The sequence below is a fragment of the Lontra canadensis genome, unplaced genomic scaffold (genome assembly GCF_010015895.1).
Source record: "Lontra canadensis isolate GAN:19392208 unplaced genomic scaffold, GSC_riverotter_1.0 scaffold31, whole genome shotgun sequence".
Taxonomy (NCBI): domain Eukaryota; kingdom Metazoa; phylum Chordata; class Mammalia; order Carnivora; family Mustelidae; genus Lontra; species Lontra canadensis.
The window spans coordinates 10,855,966-10,875,469 of NW_022631025.1; the positions used below are offsets into that span (position 1 = coordinate 10,855,966).

The window sequence follows — 19,504 nt, forward strand, 5'->3', positions numbered from 1 at the left end:
TGCACCTTATTATTATTTATTTCTAGTAACCATAGTGCATTCATATGCTTTTTTTCTCATTCTATTTTCTTTGCTAACAACCTTTAGAGATTCCACTGGTGTGAGAGGAAGTGGACGGCACCTGGGAAAGGAGCATTAGTCGCAGGTGTCAGGACTCAGGATTCTACTGCACCCGTTTTCTAAACGGCCTCCTCACTTCCACGTTGACCTACTCCAAACAGCAACCAGAGTGATTATTTAAAAACTTTTAATCAGATATGTCTCTGTCCTGCTTAAAACCATCCACTGGCTTCCCAGCACTTTAAAAATAAACGGCTTTGCCATGATGGGCAAGGCTCTTCTATGCAACGGTGATCACTCCACGGCAGCCACAGTGGCCTTCCCTTTGTTCCTCAAGCATCCCACGAGTTCCCACTCCAGGGCTTCCGTTCTTGCGTCGAACGCTCTTTTCTCATTCATGCACTTGCTCCCTTCTCATGTAGGGCTCAGCTCAAACACGACCTCTTCTGACATGCCGTCTGTGCCTCTCCGTACACCTGTTCTGTTTATTTTTTTCAGATCACCTAGCCCAGCCTGGGATCACCCTGATCTTTGGGGCCTCACGGGTTCTTTTTCTGTCTCCCACACCAGAAAGGAAGGGCTCCGACACGCACCCTTCACTGGGGTCCTCTGTGCCGCAGCCCCGGCCTCCTGGAGGTCAGACGTTAATGAGCTGCGTAAACGAGGAGCTGCGAAGCCTCCGAGCCCCTCTTCCTTGTTGCGTGAGGTTAACCAGCTGCAGGTGAGCAGGAGTAAGTGGAAGCACGCGCTCGCCGAAGCCCGTGCGTTCTAGCTCGCGGATCTCTAGCAACCTCGGGGCAGGAAGCCTTAAAAGGGAAGGAGGGAGCGAGGGGTGGAGTCTCTGCCGGCAAGGTTGGCGCGGTGCCGTCCGCTCACAAGTGGAAGCGCACGCGGGGCTCAGCACGACGCTTCTTAAGGGAGGCCCGGGCACAGGGCCATTGCTGGAGCTTCCCTTTTCGGACCCCGGGCCCTGCCTGAAGGAAAAGAGGGAGCAAACTGAGAAGAGCAAAAGCCAAAGACAGGCGAGTCCGGGTCTGCTCGATCGGTGCCCGGACAAGGCTGGTCGGTCGTCGCCCGCCTGCCGCCCCGAGTGCCACCGCCTGCCTCCGTCCGTTCTCTCGCGGGTCGGCTTCCCCGGAGCGCTGAAAGGGCTTCCAAAGTACTAAATGCAGTTGGCATCTTTTTCTGAGTTTAGAACACCCAACTCTGAAAAATGCACAAACGCTCAGAGAGGAAGGTCGCAGAGCCGCGCACACGGAGGCCGTCTCGGCGCCGCCCGCTCGCGCCAGCGCCCCGGCGCTCTGCCCCCGCCCCTCACCCCCCCACGGGCTCCCGTGGCCTTCAGCCTCCGAGGCGCTGGGCTGAGGGGCGGGGCCCGGCGGCCGGCTGACGCCACCGGGCCGGGACTGCGCAGGCGCGGGGCGGGTTCGCGGGCGGTGTCGCGCGCCGGGCAGTTCGCGCGGGAGCCGGGCGCAGCGGCGCCGAGGCTGCAGGTCGGTGGGAACGGAAGCGCCTCCGGGGCTGAGGGGAAGCCAGGATGGCGACTTCGAGTAGGAAGACGTCGACCCCAAGCACCTTGCCCTCCAAGAGAGCTCTTCCGAGAGATCCCTCGTCGGAGGTCCCGAGCAAGAGAAAGAGCTCGGCCCCGCCGGCGCCACTGCCGCTGCAATCGTCCAGGCCTTTCGTGGAAGGCTCTATCGTCCGCATCGTGATGGAGAACTTCTTGTGAGTGGCCGGAGGCCGCGCCGCGGCGGGGAGGCGGGCGGGCGGGGGGCGCAGGCTGCGCGGCGGGGTGAGGCGGGAGGCGGCTGTGCGCCTGGCTGGGGGTCTGGCGACGACTTCAAGCCGGGGTTACCGTGAGGATGGACGTCCGCCTTGGAGTGGTTCGGTGTGCGTCCGGTGTGCTGCGGGCTTTTTATTCATTCAGCCAACGTTCTCGGAGGGCGTCCTGCGGCGGGCGGTGGACGCGGTGGGGAATAGATTTCTGCCGCCTGCGAGTCACGGCCTACGGAGGGAGGGACCTAATCTGTAATTCACAAAAGTGCGGGCGCCGGGAACTCCGAGGAAGCAACAGTTAAATCAGGGGAGCAGTGATGCTGTGGCGGAGTCCGCGGTTGCTAGGTGGACAAAATGGTGAAGGCTGTCGCGGATGGAGGTGCAAGTGTACACGAAAATAAGCCTCCTTGACCCCTCCCAATCCCAGCCCCCCCCCTCGCTTCCTTTTCTGTGTTTCCAGACAACTAATCATCGTAGTAATCATTTTAGGATTTAGTAAATACGTCTTAACACAAATGCTGTGTATCTCTCTAGCATCTTACAGTTTTGTTGTTGTTTGGTCACGGTCTTTTTTTTTTTTTTTTAAGTTTGCACATGTGGGGTTGGGATAAAAAAATTTTATAATAACAATTTTTTTTTTTTTTTTTTTTAACCCCCCCCCCATCTATCATGTGCCAGGTGTAGAAGTAGATGCTTTATTTACACAATATTCTGATTCTCACCTTATAACAACTCTTAATCTCTTCGACGAGACGAGCTCAGAAAGTTAATTTATCCATGTTTCTGCTGTAACAAGCAGCTGAATTGCTCTTTGAATCCAGATCAGGAAAGATCGATAAAATCAAATGGGTTACCTACCATAACAAGATCTATGTATATCAGGATGCCTTAGGGGCACAAAGGATGAAGGGGTTAATTTCATCCCTAACTGTGAGAAAGGGCTTTGTACAGGAGTTCACCAAAATCTGCAGGGAAGAGCACTGTAGACAGAAGGAACTGCCTAAACAGTTGGTCATCCTTAGGAAGTGTGTGGTATTTGAGTATGGGTAGAACGTAAGATGTGAGTGACATGGACAGAGATGATACCCAGGAGGTAGGCAGCTACGGAGGATCCGTGTTTTCTGTGCTGAGGAATTCCAGCTTTATCCTGCCCACAACCAGGATGCATTTCAAGCAGGGAATGACATGTCATTTCCATTTTACCCCCCCACCCCCCGCAGCAGTGTGAGGGATGATGGAGGATTTAGAAAGGGTACAAGATGGGAGGCAAGACGACTTTTACAACAACGAGAGATTATCAGAGTTTGAACCTAGGAGTGACCGTGGGAAGTGGTGGAAAGAAGATTTGACAAGATCTGGCTACAGTTTAGGTGGCCTGAGGGTAAGAGTTATGCAGTAGTTTTCTCAAGTTCTGTCTTGCTCTTGGTCAGATGTGGTCCTTTTTGGGACCGGGAGCAATTTGGGGAGAGTAATAATGAATGCTTTGTGGATCCTGCGATTTGAAATTCCTGTGGGGTGTCTACAAAGGATCTTCCCTAAGCAGTATTTTTAAGGGTCTGGAAAATGCGAACAGGTGAGAGATTTGGAAGTGATGCGTATAGATGGTTCTCGAAGTTGCAGAAATGGTTGAGCTGGCCCCAAAGGAAATATAAATAGGAATAGAAGGCCAGCTACGGCGTCCTGGAGGAATGCCAACATGTAAGGGTGAGCAGAAGAGGAGCTGGGACAGAGAAGAATCTGTTCAGGGAGGTAAGAGGAGAACCGTGGGAGAGTATTCTCTAAGAAGCCTAAGGGGAAAGTGTTTCAAAAACATTATCTGCTGCATTCAAGTTGGGTGACAGGACTGCGAAGAGCCTACTTTATTCTGCATTGGGGAATTCTTGTACCCTTTGAAGTAGGGTACGCACAACGTTTTGCAAGTCCTTGAAGAAGGAATAACTATGAGGAAATAAAGCTTGGCTGGCTGTCATGTGCAGAGCTACCCCATTTATTCATGATCAGAGGGCTCTGAGTTTTAAGAATGAGGGAGGAGGGGTGGGCTTAGAGAACTGAAGTGGTCTGAAAGGCAGTAGTTACTGGAGGAATTCCTAGGAGTGAATAAAGTCCAGTGGGATTGGGAATGGAGGGAGAGGTTTCTAGGCTGACAGAATACCTTGTGCAAAGGCTTGAAGAATAAATAACATAAAGATAGTCAAGAAACTGAAAGAAGTTCATGATAGGTAGAATTTGGAGGTCTGGTTAGAGAACATGGGAAGGAGGTAGAAAGTAGAGAAAGAGGATTCAAGAGCTAAGTTCTGAAGAGTCCTGTTTTTTTCTTTTTCTTAATGAGTGATCTCAGAACTGCGTGTCTACTGACAGGACTTGGTGACTTGTTGATTGATGGGGGCCAGAGGGGAAGGAGTTGCTAGGATCAAAGATGATGCAAAACTAATGCCTAGGTTTCTGATTTGGTCAATGGGATGAAGATAAGAGACCACAGGAATGGTTTGGGAGTAGAAAGATAGCGGGTTTAGTTTTGAATGGAAAGTTTGAGGTGACTGTTCCCCAACATCCACGTAGTGTTCTGGAAGTGGTGATTTCATCTGTAGGTCATGTGGGCTGACTTTGAGTAGGTCAGTCCTACCAGAAGTCCTGGAGAATATATGAGATACCAGGCAAAGTACATAGATGGAGAAGAGGGCAGGCATTTGACAACAGTTCTTTTCAGGAGGTGCTCAGAGAAAAGGAAACTCACAAAAAGGGAATTCCCAATAAAAATCAGTCAGACAAACTAATTTTTTTTTAAATGCGGAGGCTTTGTTTTGTTTTGATATATGGGGTGGTTTTAGTTTTGGTTTTTGTTTGGTTGGTTTTTTTTGTTTGTTGTTTTTTTGCAACTTTCTGTTAATATCTATGTGTATGTTATAGGCCAGGAGTTCCTCTCCTTTTTCCTCGTTCTTATTGTTATCTTAAACATCAGTTACATCACTGTTTTTGTAAAACAGGGGCACAAAGATTTTACAGCAGAAAATTAAAAAGTTGAAAGAATCAGGGTTCATATTTTGGGATTAAGAAGTTCCAAGGCTGTTCATTTTCCAAATGCCGGAAGTTCCCAAACTAGTTTCATTTTAATCATTATATTAAGGGTTTCTTTATGGTCCGGCTTCCAACAGAACAAAGCATTTGAGAAGAAAGTAGGTAGACGCTGTGTTGAGATGTGGGGCTGGAAACCTGTCAGAAAATAACTTGTTGACTCCCTGTATCTACTTTTATTACCACATGGCACTTCACATTATTTTTCTCTGAGCACTGAAGTGGAAGTGTGCTTGACTCCGTTACTGACATACCTAGCAGATTAGTAGCTGGGTCAGTTTTTATCAGGTTATTATTTATGGATTCTAATTCAGGGTATTCAGAGACAAAGTAGAAGATTATCTGAGTCTGTTTGTTTGACATTTTGCCATAGTTGTCCTTGGTGACTAATAAGGATTAGGTGCTACCTTGCAGGTAGTTAATTAAAACTGCTGGATAGCGGGCAGCTTTCTGGTTTGAGGGAATGTTACAGAAGTGCTTGGTGATGATGCATTCTTGTTTCTTTCCATAGCAGTAACATTTATTTGAACATGGACCAAACAATGGATATCTCTGGCAGCATATTGAAAGAAATGGATTTTTAAAAAAATAACAATAAAATGAAACCATTGAGTTGATAGATGTTTGATTAGAATAGAAATTTGGATTGTTTCACTTAGTAAAATGTGAGGGGTTGCTATTAAGCATTTTAATTCCAGAGAAATACAAATGTAAAATTCTCAGATTTAAGATGAGCCATGGTTTCTCTTACATAAAATTTTCTGAAAAATTATTTCTACAGTGGCTTTGATAAATTTTCTCATGAAAGGGATAAATAATACCAAACTTTGCTTCATTCAACAGACGTAATTGAAAAGAGCCTATGAAATCTTATTTTCCCACTGATACTCTTATTTCAGATACGCATTATCATTTTCTCATTTTCTCCACTGATTTTTTTTCTCTCTAGTTTATTAATAATGTATAAATAACATTAAAATGTAAGGTCAGCTGGCTTTTAAAGCAATTCAAGGAAGCCTGTAGAAAACGTCAGGAGAAATAAATGTTTTTGTAAAGAAGTTATTATGTCTTAGTAATTTTCCTCTCTGTAATTCAGAACGTATGATATCTGTGAAGTCGCTCCTGGACCCCATCTGAATATGATTATTGGAGCTAACGGAACAGGAAAGTCTAGCATCGTATGTGCCATTTGTCTTGGATTAGCAGGCAAACCTGCTTTCATGGGACGGGCAGATAAGGTGAGTTAACTTAAGTACTTAAAAAAATTCAGAGTTGCGATTTGCTTTTAGTAACAGATCACTTTCTCTCTCAGTTCCTTGGGTAAAACACATAGAGCTTGAAAGTAAAGAATGGAGTTGGTAGGTAGAACTGCTGGCAGGAATTGCCATTTCTAGAAGTATTTTGGACTATATACCTAGAGAATTCTCCAAGTATGTAACACTTAAAATACTTAGGAATAGTGTAAAATGTCTTAAATGTATTGCTGGGCTTGTGGAAAGATGAAGCAAACTTACCAAGGGCAGAGGCAGAATTGTGCAGATCCAAAGACGTCAGAGTTGTTCCCCCAAGGGCATTTTCTGACTTTGCACTGGAAAAGCATTTGGTTGCCCTGAATTGGGGGTCCCGAAGGTAGGGGAAGACTGGGAGATAAAACTAGAAGGCAAGCACTGTGTTTAGAAGGAAAAATAACCCCACAGAATGGGACATACGGTTACTTACTTATCTGATTGTTAGCTCTGAATATAGTGGAGTAAAAAAAAAAATCCTTCAGAGAATTACTATTTTCTGTTGAATAATTGACATATATTATTAGTTTCAGGTGTATAATATAGTGTTTTATATACATTATGAAATGGTCACCACAGTAAGTCTAGTTGCCATCTATCACTGTACAATGTTGTTACAATATTGACTGTATTCCTTAAGCTGTCTGTTACATCCCTGTGTCTTATTTTTATATAACAAAGATTGTTAATCTCTTCATCTCCTTCATTTGTTTTTTCCATTCCCCCCTTCCCTCCCCTCTGCCAAAAATCAGTGATTTCTAGAGAAGGTTGTGAGGGGTAGATAAAGTAGAAAAAAGGAATGTTAAAAAAATAATAAAGATATGTTACAGGTCGAAGACAACCCTGAAATTCTGGTTTAAAAATACAGATTAGTTCTTCTTGCTACTTACCCAGTCTAGGCTGTGGTCATTGGGTACCTAGGCTGATGGAGTCTTCACTTGAGTACATTGTCCTGTGATTGCCACCTAGGTAAAGGGAACTGGCTGTTAAAAGTTCTTCCAAAAAGCCATAAGTATTTGTTCGGCTCACATTTTCATTGGACAAAGGCCATTAAGAGGCCACACCTTCCATCAGAGGGAAGGAGCAAATGCAGTTCTGCCGCGGGCTTGCAGGAGAACTGGAGTGTTCGTGAACTGCCAGGATGCCTACCGCCAGGCCATTACCAGAGTGGAGCAGAGATTTAAATGACGATGAGAGAGTATTATAGGGCCCTCCTGTGTCAGCTACTGCACTACTGCTGCTGTCATGCCCAGTGCCTTGCTCGCTGGGCTCTGCGGCCACTGAGCCACCACATGCCATGCCTGCCCTCTTGTCTCAGCACACCCTGCTGCCTTCACCGCTGCAGCCCACGCACCCCAGGCCATACATGCGGCCCTTTGTGGGGCTCCAAGTGGCAAGGGCCCATGCTGCCCACAGTCTCCTGCGCTCTCCTGGGCCCTGCGGCTGCAGCACACTGCACACCCAGGGGCACAAAGCTTTTGTTGAATTGCTGAATGATGACACTGAGGAGGAAATGGAGATCCCAAAGCGTAATTACCTCCCCAAGAGTTCTGGAAGTTGGGAGCTGGAAGTATATGGGTCAGAAGCCAAGTTAGTGCAGAAAGTTGCCGGAGAAAAGATCACTGTGGCTTTCAACATTGACAGTAGTATCCTGCCAACATTGGATGGGGAGGAGGAGCCCTCCAAGGGCAGAAGGTTGAAGAACAGCCTGACTGACATCCACTCCCAGTTTTGTGCTTGAAGTTGTGAAGACTTGTGGCAAGAAGCCCCCGGTGCTGGACTGTCGCTGTCCAGAAGATGAGGCTAGGCAAGAGGAGGTCACGGTCTCCATCAGGGAAGTGAGCTTTCAGTCTGTTGAGTCTGAGCAGAAGGCTCTGAATTACACAGTCAACACTGATCCCCTGGACTGGGCCTTATATGAGCGCCTGATGGACTTCGCGGCAGATGGGTGGGTGGGAAACACTTCTGCAGATGAGTTGGTAGAGTTCCGCACAGACCTGGAACACTAGGAATACATTCCTTTTCTCTACGATCACAAACATTTTGTCAAAAGCCAGTAGAGCAGCAAGACCTTGAACACCTTAATTCTATGGCAAGCTTTGGCCAGGGAACAGCCTACTGAGCCAGGCACACACATATTTTGAAATGGTTTTCCTCCTAATATCATGGAAAATTTTCAAATTTAAGTTATTTCCATTGCCCTCTAATTTACTATTCATTTATTTCTTTTGTACAACTCAAATCTTTTGGTCCTAGATTTTTGCGTGACATAAGGGACAATAAAATTGGCTTATCTCCTCCCTAAACAAAAAAAAATTATGAGCAACTTTATGGTAGTAAAGCTTAAATTCTCAAAGTTGTGAATGTGTAGGTTTCTACAACTATATAAATGATCAAAATGGACTCTTAATAGGAAAAAATCAGCTGTTAATTTTTTTCTTAGAACATCGAAGACAATTATCCATTAGTTCTTAAAGGAGTCATTTCCTGTTTTACACAAAGAATATGACTGTACCAGAATATGATGGTACCAGAATCCATCAAGGATAGAATAAGAAAAAATAGTTTTACTTATGAATATAGGAGCAAAAATCTCAAGAAAAAAGAAACCGTAGTCTGTTGAATCTAATACATAAAATATATAATACACCATGACCAAATAGAATTTATTCAAGGAATGAGAGATTGAACATGAGAAAAGAGTTAACCTCTCCTGTTTTATTTATTTTTTTACATATCCCATTTTAAAGGAGAACTGGATGATCCTCTCAGTAGAGGGAAAAGCATTAAATTCCACAGTAATTTGATTAAAAAAAAAAAAACTCTTAGCAAATTAGGAGTAGAAAATACCAACCTTTTAAAATTACATAAAAGACAAGTGAAAATATGCAGCAAGTTCAGGAACCAAGTCAAGGGTACCTACTCACACTGCTACTCAACATTGTACTGGAAGTTCTAGGTGGAACAGTAAGGTAAAACAAAAGAAAGTTGGAAGGAAAACTGTCATATACAGGTTTTATGCAAGTCTGCAATGAAAACCACAAAATGCTCCACATCAGCTTTCTGATGAATTAATCTGGAAGTTTGTTAGGCTTGCTAGTTACAAGATTCTGTAACAAAAATCTGTTGCATTCCCATACACTAACGATGAACAGAAAAATGCAATTAAAAATAGATATTTATAGTAGCATCAAAAGTGCAAGTAACATAGCAATAAATTAACAAAAGACATGTAAGGCCTATATTTAGAAAGTTTAAAATTTTATTTGAAAATATTGGAGTTGGATTAGATGGACAGATATACTGTATACATATTAATGAGCATGAAGACCTACTGTAAAAATGTCATTCTTCACATTGATAAACATATTGAGCATCATTCCAGTCAAAATCCCAGTACTGTCTATAGCAAATTCCAAGTTGCTTCTAAAATTTAAGTGAAAAAAGAAATGGCCAAGAATACCTAAGATACTCCTAAAGAAATTTCAACAAAATGGAAAAAACTTGCCCTATCAGATACCAAGACTTAACACAAAGTTATAATAGTTAATGAAAACATTGTATAGAATATTATTTAGAGGGGCGCCTTGGTGGCTCAGTGGGTTAAGCCTCTGTGTTCAGCTCAGGTCATGATCTCAGGGTCCTGGGGATCGAGCCCCGCCTTGGGCTCTCTGCTCAGCAGGGAGCCTGCTTCCCCCGCCTCCTCTGCCTGCCTCTCTGCCTACTTGTGATCTCTCTCTGTGTCAAATAAAATAATAAAATCTTCAAAAAATATATTTTAAAAAAGAATATTATTTAGCCATAAAAAAGAATGAAATCCTCACATTTGCAACAACATGAATGGACCTAGAGCATGTTAGACTAAGTGAAATAAGTCTGAGAAAGACAAATACCATATTTCACTAATATGTGGAATCTCAAATACAGACTCAATGCAGAACAACAAATACAGAACAAACTGGTGGTTGCTAGAGGGGAAGATGAGGTGGGTTGGGTAAGATGGGTGAAGGGGATTAAAAGGCACAGACTTCAGTTATGAAACAAGTCATGGGGATGAAAAGCACAGCATAGGGAATACCGTGGCTAGTATTGTAATAACTTTGCATGGTTACAGGTGACAACTACACTTATCCTGCTGAGCGTTATGTAATGTGCAGAGTTACCATTGTTGCACCTGAAACTAATAACATTGTTTGTCAACTATATTAAGGAAACAAAACAAACCTGTGGTATCGGTGGGAAATACATCAGACCAGTGTGCTATGACCATAAAAAGCGCAGATCCAAAGCCGTGATGAGTAGACTCTTGATTTATGAAGGCTGACATTGTAGATGAATGGGGAAAAGATGGATAAATTAGCACTGAGGCAGTTGGTTGCATAGGAAAAAAAGAAATTAAATTCTATCTTCACACATGAACACACATCAGTTCCAAGTGGATTGAAGATCTAAATGTGATTGACCAGAAAGGTTTTAGGACATACTAGTGTAGAGGAGAATATCTTTGTGACTTTGGGTTAAATAAAAGTTCTTAAGTAAAAGTATAGGTTGAAAAGGAAAATACTGATTAAAAATAAGAAACTTCTATCAAAAGACACCATGAAGAAAAAGACAAGCCACAAATTGGGAGTGGGTATATATAACCCATATAACAAAAGATAGGTATTTAAACTTTTTAATAAGCAGAACAGTAACAATTAAGAAAGGACAAAATATGTGCTCAGACACTTCATAGAAGAGGCAGCTCCAGACAGCCAAGAAGTACAGTGGATCTTTGAACAACTTCGGTTTGAACTGTGCAAATCCACCTATATGTGGATTTTTTTTTTTTTTTTTTTTTTTTTAGTAAATACAGAGTGATACTGTAAATGTGTTTTCCGTATGATTTTCTCAGGAACTTGTTTTTGTACTTGTAGGAATACAGTATATAGTACACGTAACATACAGATATGTCTTAACTACTTACGTTATTGCTAAGGATTCTGGTCAACACTGGGCTGTTAGTAGTGAAGTTTTGGGGAAGTCCAAAGTTGTATGCAAATTTTTGTGCAGGGGGTTGGCAGTCCTAACCCTAGTGTTCTTCAAGGGCCAACTGTATTTTCAAAGATAAGCAACTTCACTCAGAAAAATGCACACTAATGCTGGCAAAGTATATTCCTCAAAAATTCTGGTGATGCAATGTGCTTATAAGGAAATGGAGCAGTGGGAACTCTGATGCACTCTTGGTGGGAATAGAAATTTATAGTCTTGGAAAATGGCATTACCTAGTGAATCTGCAGATGCATATACCCAATCACTCAAAAATTCTACTCCTAGATAGCCCTTGTACATTAATACTAGGTAAAAGTATTAAACTATTTATAGCAGTATTATTTTTAAATAAATCCTATTATAGTCAAAATTGAATATTACATACCAGTGAAAATAATCCTTAGCTCATTGGTTAAATCTCAAAAACATAATTTTAAGGAAAAAATTTTGGAAGAATACTTGTAATATGAATTTATATAAGGGTCAAAACAAAATAAAGTATTTAGTATTTTAATATTTAAAGAGCTATATGTATATAGCAAAACTAGAGAGAAGCAAAAGGATGATCAAGTCAGGATTACATTTGTTGAGAGAGGATACAATAGTATTGAGTTCTACAGGGAATGTCAGATACACAGTTAATTTTCAGTTCCTTAAATTTGTGGTAGATGCTTAGTGGTTTTACTGTTGCTTCAAGCAGTATATGAAGTTTATATGTCATATTTGGTGTATATTTCACATAAAATTCTGTTTTAAAAAGGAAGTTTGAGAGTTGAGTTATCCCACTGCAAAATAGTTGTAAAAGTTAAAATGATTCTTTGTATTTTTCTAAAACTGCTGGGAATATTGTAATATTATTCAAATGGTATTATAGGTTTCTTAGCCAGGCTTACAGTTTAATGTAGGATTACAAAATTGAAGCATATACCCTTAAGGTTATAAATAAATCTATTCAAAATATGTGTGTATGTGTGTGTTTTTCTTTAAATGCTCTATGGGAGGCATTTATGAGTTAAGAGTACTCATAGGTACTACTCTATTAATAATTAACTTTTGACTTTAGCCATTTGTCTAGACTTCAGTTTTTCTTTATTTTAAGGTTAAGACGGTTGGAGTAGATAACTTCCAGAGACCAGATTTTTATAAATACAGATGTGTAGTTTTTTAATTGTTAAAAATCATTTCTTAAATCCTTATCTCTGTATAATAGTCTGCTGGATTATACTCCAAACTTTGTACGACTGAATGGATTGGTTTGTAACAGTTTCCACCGATCTTCCCATTTATTTTTGGCATGAATAAGACAGACCTTATCCTTGAGTGGTATGCTTTTTAAAGAAGGTTGTGAAGCGCAGGGTTTCTTAGGTGACAGATTGCAGACCTTTGGGTTTCACTACATGCATTTAGGGACTGCACAGGTTCTCAGCGAAAATAGTTTTAATGTTGTATTTATAGTTAAATCTTCATAGGGAAATTTAATACTAGCATGCTCTGTACCATCCATATACACTTTATAATAAGAACTGCTTTGTGATTTTTTTTTTTCTTACTGGTACCAAATATTTTAATTGATGCAAGCTAATGAGCAGATAGCACTCCTACAAAAATGCCGTTGTTTTTCCTGTTTATGACGAAACGAAAACAGAGAGGTTTAGTAACTTGGTCAGAGTCCAGCAACTTACACGCTTATTGCATGACTGAGATAGGAACCTGGATGGTGTGTTAAAGTGTGTCCTCTTAATCATTAAGCTAGACTTTCTAGTTACAAGGACAGACCTCCTTTGTCATCTTTCTGGGCCTCTGTTTCATCGTTTGTAAAATGGATATAATACATATCTCCTACAGTTGCTCCTGAGTATTAAAAAAGAATTATAAATTGCTTAGCACAGTAGCATATGGTAATGCTTAATAAATGTTCACTGTTGTGATTCTAATTGCTGTCCTAACTGCTATTAGCACTATCAAAAGGATAATTCTTTGCAAGGTGTGTTTCCACTTTTTTTTTTTTTAGAATTACTTACTTAGAGCCTGATTGAAGATCCAGTCTGGTATTTTTTAGGCCCAAGGTCTCTCTTCAAATTTGTGCCCATACATGTATTCAAACTAGACTAAATAGGTCTATTTTACCATGTAAATTGTATTTACTATGTGTATTCCTCTTTTTAAGAAAATGATAATTACATCCTCATTAATAACAATGGGTAATATTAGAATAGTTGTTAATATTTAATCTGCAACTCCGGAGAAGTCTCCAGGGGTAATAAGGAGATTTGGTAAATCCTGTGATTAAAGTGGAGAACCTATTTTCCCGTTGGCTTTTTTGCCTCTACCAAGATGTTTAGGATAGAGGCTAAGTACACAGACTCTGGGGCCATATTATGCGGGTTTGTATCACCTTTTGGCTTTGTCATAACCTTTGTAAGAGGCTGTCTGGCACCTGGAATGCTCCTAAATGGTAACTAATAGTATTGTTACTTGTGGGAGGAAACAATGGAAACAATTTCCCAAATCTGGGAAAATGAGAGTGGACAGAGAAAATAGTTACTGAAAGGATTTGAATGTGACAATAATGACTTTGCTGAATCTGTGGTATAACATGGGACTGTCATCACTGAGTGCACTTTTGTCTTTTTTGCTCTAGGTTGGTTTTTTTGTGAAGAGAGGATGTTCCAAAGGAATGGTTGAAATTGAATTGTAAGTGTCAAAACTGCTGAAACCCCTTTTTCCTGTACAGTTTCTTTATGTTCATGCTTTTGTGATGACTTTAGAAAATACAGCATTATGGCATAACTATTAGAAATAATATTTAAAGGATGTTTTATCCAGATAAGTTATTTTTTTATGCATCTTTTAAAATCCAAATTGTAAGATTTTTCTTTCAGTAGATTTCCTAAAGAAATTACTTCTTTTGACAGCCATTTCTGATGTGTCAGAGTTAGTATTCAAGGTGAAACCAGTTAACCATCCTTAGTTTATGTACTCTCAGTCTTTAAAACACAGATAAGCTCATTGTTTAGTTGATTTTTAGTGAGTGTCGTTTTTTGGAGTGTTTATAGAAAGTCATGAACTTTTTGAGCTTAAGTAGCTGATAGCTTCATCTGATAGCTTCATCATTTTTATAGCATATGGGGAAATGATCTTTTTACTCAAAAAGTGGGAGAATGCTTTATTTGTGTAAAGAGAAATAGGCAAAAAAAATATAGGCACACATAGAAATAAGAGAAAACAAGATTATACTCAATTTATTAAAATGTAACGATAGTGTTTTACTGAAAGATACAAAACTAAGACCTGAATTAATGGAGAAGCATACTGTGTTCCTAGAAACATAAATATTCACTTTGAACATTTTCAGTCCCTTCAAATTAACATATAAATTGGATACAGTTCCAACCAGAGTATCAACAGGTAAGTGTACAAGTTGATTCTAAAGTACATTTGGGAGAAAAAATGTTCTGGAAAACCCAAGAAGATTTTGAAAAAGCAGAATAATGAATAAGATGTCTGTGTACCAGATGTTAAAGTGTATTGTAAAGCTGTTGATAATAAGGTATTAGTACAGAAAATTAGAGAAGCAGATTGAAAAAAGCAGGGAGATCTAAATGTATATGAGAATTTATTATAAAGATGCCAGTTTAAGTGTAGGCTATAAATAACTGGAATTGAGGTGAACTAATTGGCTATTAATTTTTCTAAACAAATTTAGAGCTTTATCAAACATCTGACTCATAGATCTAGAGGTGCTAAAGGCTGAGTGAAAAACTATGTAACGTTGAAAAAAATAGAAAAAATGTATATTATTTTTTAAATCTTAGGAAAGGAAAAGGCTATTTCAAGCAGAATAGGAAACCCAAAAACCATAAAAAGGAAGATCGGAAATTTAGATTCTATACAAATCCAGTTGAAAATAATGGTACCACAGTTAAAAATGAATGATGGGAGAAAACATTTTCAGCACAAATAACATGTACATGTCTTAAAATTACCAAAATACCAGTGTCTCATGCAAGTCAGTAAAAATTACAAACAACTTACAGAATATAAGCAAAGAAATTTAACACTAAGTAAAATAAATGGCCAATAAGGATAAAAAGGATACAGCTCATTAGTTAAAACTCATGAGTTTTGAAGGAAATCAAAATGAGAATTTTTTCCTTTGAGTTTAGAAAAATTTTTAAGTAAAATTTAGTAATATGAAGGTGTAGAGAAGTGAATCCTGTCATGCACGTGGGAACGTAAGCAGTACATCTTATTTGGCAGTAATAATAGATTTTAAATAATCTTCGATCCAGTTACTATTCTAGAGAATGTTTACTGATTTGGACAAAATTAGCTTTTTCCTAATTTTAATAGTGAAAACTTACAAACCCTTCAAAAGTGTACCATCTGATAAATGGCTGAACAAAACGTGATGTATTCATTAAAGAACATCTTACTCAGCTGTAGAAAGGAACGAAGCGTTGATAGATCTGACAACATGGGGGAACCCGGAGAGCATGCTTCGTGCAGGAAGCCAGACACCAATACTGCCCACTGTGTGATTCCACGACTTCGGGAGGTCCAGAATAGGCAAATCCATAGAGACGAAATAGATTGCTTGGGAATGAGGGGAAGAGAGAGTGGGGAGCGACCGCTGAACAGTTTTGGGCTCCTTTTTGGGTTGGTGATGACATTTCGGAATTAGGTGGTGGTGTTGGTGGCAGAACGGTGTACATATGTTAAAAACTGTTGTTGATACACATACTCCTTCAGCTGTACACCTGAAAATGGTTAAAATGGTAAATTTTATGTTATGTACGCTTTACCACAATAAAAAAGCATGGATTTATATATATAAAATGGATTATATGATAGGAGTTATATGTCATTTTTATAAAATTGCCAAAAATATTCCTGTGTTAGCCTTGGTGCCGTCCATAGCTCAAAGTGGTTTCTTAGATACTGCAACTGAAACAAACTGCCGGTATATTTATAAAATACAGAGGGAATATTAATATATATAAAATACAGAGGGAGTATTAATATGTACGTTTCAAAGTCCTTTATGGGTGGCTGCAGGTGTTAAGCACTTGTGATTTTTTGCTCTGAATCACCAAGGCCGAGTTGTTTTCTTGGTTATCTAAAGAGGTAGACTTTTTGGTACATAATAACTACTAGCTGTAATAATCTAACTGGTGAGCAAAACCAGAGTTCTGGTGCCAGAACTACAGGGGAGGTCTCCCTTTCCCCAAACTCTTAGCTACATTGTGGTCACTTGTTGGGAAGACAAACAATAAATGGCTCCTCCTTAGTTGAAATTGTTACTGCTATTGAACGATGTGTTAACTGGTCATACACTCTGAATGGAGCAGTGGATGGAATAATGTCTAGCATACATATATGCGGTCATTTTCAAGAATTTGAAAATGAGGGAGGGGCAGATAAATACATAGGTAAAATACATATGACATTGGATGGTGATTAGTGTTAGGTAGAAGACTGAGCAGAAAAGGAGGTTAGGGAGGGAGTGCCAGAGTGAAGTTTACAGCATTAAATACGGTGATCAAGAAAGTTCCCACTCAGAAGAAAGTACCTGGGCAAAGACTTGAAGGAGATAAGGCGTTGAGTATGGAGATACTTGGGGAAACCGCATGTCAGCATCTGCAGATACTAAGAAAGACTGAAGTGGTACCCAGTGTGTTTGCCTTGAACTGAACAAGAGGATAGTGAGAGATAAGGTCTGAGAGTATCAAGGAGCCAGCTCATAGGGCCTTGTAGGCCAGTGTAAGGACTTTGCGTTTATTTTGAGTAAGCTGTGAACCCACCAGGATTTGAGCAGAGAAGTGGCATGACCTAGGTGTCCTCTGTAGTAGTCTTAGCCTCCTTGGTTTTTTTTTTTTTTCCCTTGATTTGAAAAAATTGATTTGTCTGTTTCCTCAGTCTTTGTCAGTGAATTGATTTCTGGCTTGTGGTTTTCGTCTTACATCATGGTTTTCTGTTTCATTATTTTATATACTAATTCTGGAAACTTTTGTTTTTTGTTTTTTTCTTAATTTCTTGATATGGATATTTTTTACACAAATTTTTAGTCTTGTTTTCCTCCGTATAATCATCTAAGGCAAAAAAATTTCCCTCTCAATATTGCTTGAGCTCTTTCTCCCAAATTTTGGTATGTAACATTTTCCTATTTTTCAGTTCTGTTCATTTTCTTTGAGTTCATAATTAGAAGTTGTTTCAAATTCTGATGTAGTAATTTTCTTGTTATTTTAGTGTTGATTTCCACTTTGATAGTAGTTCTGTGGTAAAAAAAAATACATATATTATAAAAATATAAAATTACATGTTATATTTGTTACTGTATATATTCTATATTACATGTTACTGTATGGTCTGATTTATAGTAATATAGTATATGGGGCAATATATAGTAATATATATATAATATATAGTAATACTATGTATTGCATATATAATGAATAATAATACATAGTAAAATTATATATTGCTGTATTATACGTATAGTGTATATTGTATGTTTTATTATTTATACATATATATAACCTTATAGTAATACATAGTGTAATATATAGTAATATATGTAAATATATGGTCATATACCAACCCTTGGAAATTTGTTAAGGCATCCTTTCTGTAGTGAGCTTACATAATTGTTACCCACTGGGTTGAAAGAATGAGTTGAGTATTCTGCTCTCGTTATGTGCAGTGTTCTCTGTCCATTAGTGCAAGCTGATTAATTATATTGTTAAAGCTTGTATATTTTGCTGATTTCAGTCATCAGATCGATTCTTTAATTACTGAGAAAGGTGTATGACATTTTCCCTCTATGTAGATGTATCGGTTAACCTTGTCCTATCAATTTTTGCTTTAGCTTCAGCATATAGCTAAGGTTCAGATTGTTCTGTCTTCCTAGTGGAGTTGAACTTTCTGTTATGTACTGACTTTATCTTTTGATGCATTTCCCTTAGAATATGTTTTAATTTGCCACTAGTGTAGTTGGCGGCTTTCTTTCTTTTTTTTTTTTTGTCAAGATTTTATTTATTTATTTGATAGAGATCACAAGTAGAGAGGCAGGCAGAGAGAGAGGAGGAAGCAGGCTCCCCGCCGAGCAGAGAGCCCGATGCGGGGCTCGATCCCAGGACCCTGAGATCAGGACCTGAGCTGAAGGCAGAGGCTTAACCCACTGAGCCACCCAGGCACCCCTACATAGCATTTTAAGTAGTGCATATCCATTACATTTATTGGTTTATATGTTGGGACTTATTTTTACTGCCTTATTCTGTGCTTTTTATTTGTTATATTTTTCAGTATTTCTTTTCTCTCTTGACTTTGTTCGGATTTTTGTGTAATTTTTCTTTACTGTTTTGGAAATTATTCATTCTTGTACTAGCAGTTGTTAGAATTTTTAACACATATACTTGAATTTGAGTCTAGACCAAAATGTCTGTATTTTCCTATTGAATAAAGACCTTAGAGTTTTTATTTGGATACCTTGTCTGAACTATTTTAATTTTGTCTTGTCTTTTAAATTCTTTTAGACGTAATAACTACTATCAATTTCTGTTGTCAGTGTTTGTTTAGAATTATCTCATGTGTCTTTGGTTTGTCTTGCTTTTATTTTTTCTTGCATTTTTGTTATTTCCTTTGAGATCACTTTCTTTCCACCAGAGGGTATTTTTAAAAGTTTTCTTTAATGAGGATCTTCTAGTGGAGTGTTCAGTTTTTGTCTGAAAATGATGTTCTTTTGCTCTAAGTCTTTTTTTTTAATCTTTTAAATTTTTTATTAACATATAATGTATTATTAGTCCCAGGGCTACAGGTCTGTGAATTGCCAGGTTTACACACTTCACAGCACTCACCAAGCACATACCTTCCCCATTGTCCATAACCCAACCACCCTTCCCTACCCCCTTTCCCCGGGCAACCCTCAGTTTGTTTTGTGAGATTAAGAGTCTCTTATGGTTTGTCTCCTGCCCGATCCCATCTTGTTTCATTTTTTCCTTCCCTACCCCCCCAGATCCCCCACTTGCCTCTCAACTTCCTCATATCAGGGAGATCATATGATAGTTGTCTTTCTCTGATTGACTTATTTCGCTCAGCATAATACCCTCTAGTTCCATCCATGTCGTCGCAAATGGCAAGATTTCATTTCTTTTGATGGCTGCATAGTATTCCATTGTGTACACACACCCCCACATCATTTTTATCCATTCATCTGTTGATGGACATCTAGGTTCTTTTCATAGTTTGACTATTGTGGATATTGCTGCTATGAACATTCA

The 19,504-nt window shown here is 39.5% G+C and overlaps 1 protein-coding gene across 4 annotated transcripts in view; it reads left to right on the top strand.

Moving 5' to 3' along the window:
* Nucleotides 1-1,502: 1,502 nt before the first annotated feature.
* SMC5 (structural maintenance of chromosomes 5) overlaps nucleotides 1,503-19,504 on the top strand; it is a 94,676-nt gene continuing 76,674 nt past the window's right edge. For all 4 annotated transcript variants that reach the window (XM_032866594.1, XM_032866596.1, XM_032866595.1 and 1 more), the window contains exons 1-3: nucleotides 1,503-1,785; nucleotides 6,005-6,146; nucleotides 13,867-13,919. In XM_032866594.1, the coding sequence (XP_032722485.1) occupies nucleotides 1,598-1,785; nucleotides 6,005-6,146; nucleotides 13,867-13,919 (383 nt within the window). In that variant the 5' untranslated portion in view covers nucleotides 1,503-1,597. The remainder of the gene's footprint in view (nucleotides 1,786-6,004; nucleotides 6,147-13,866; nucleotides 13,920-19,504) is intronic.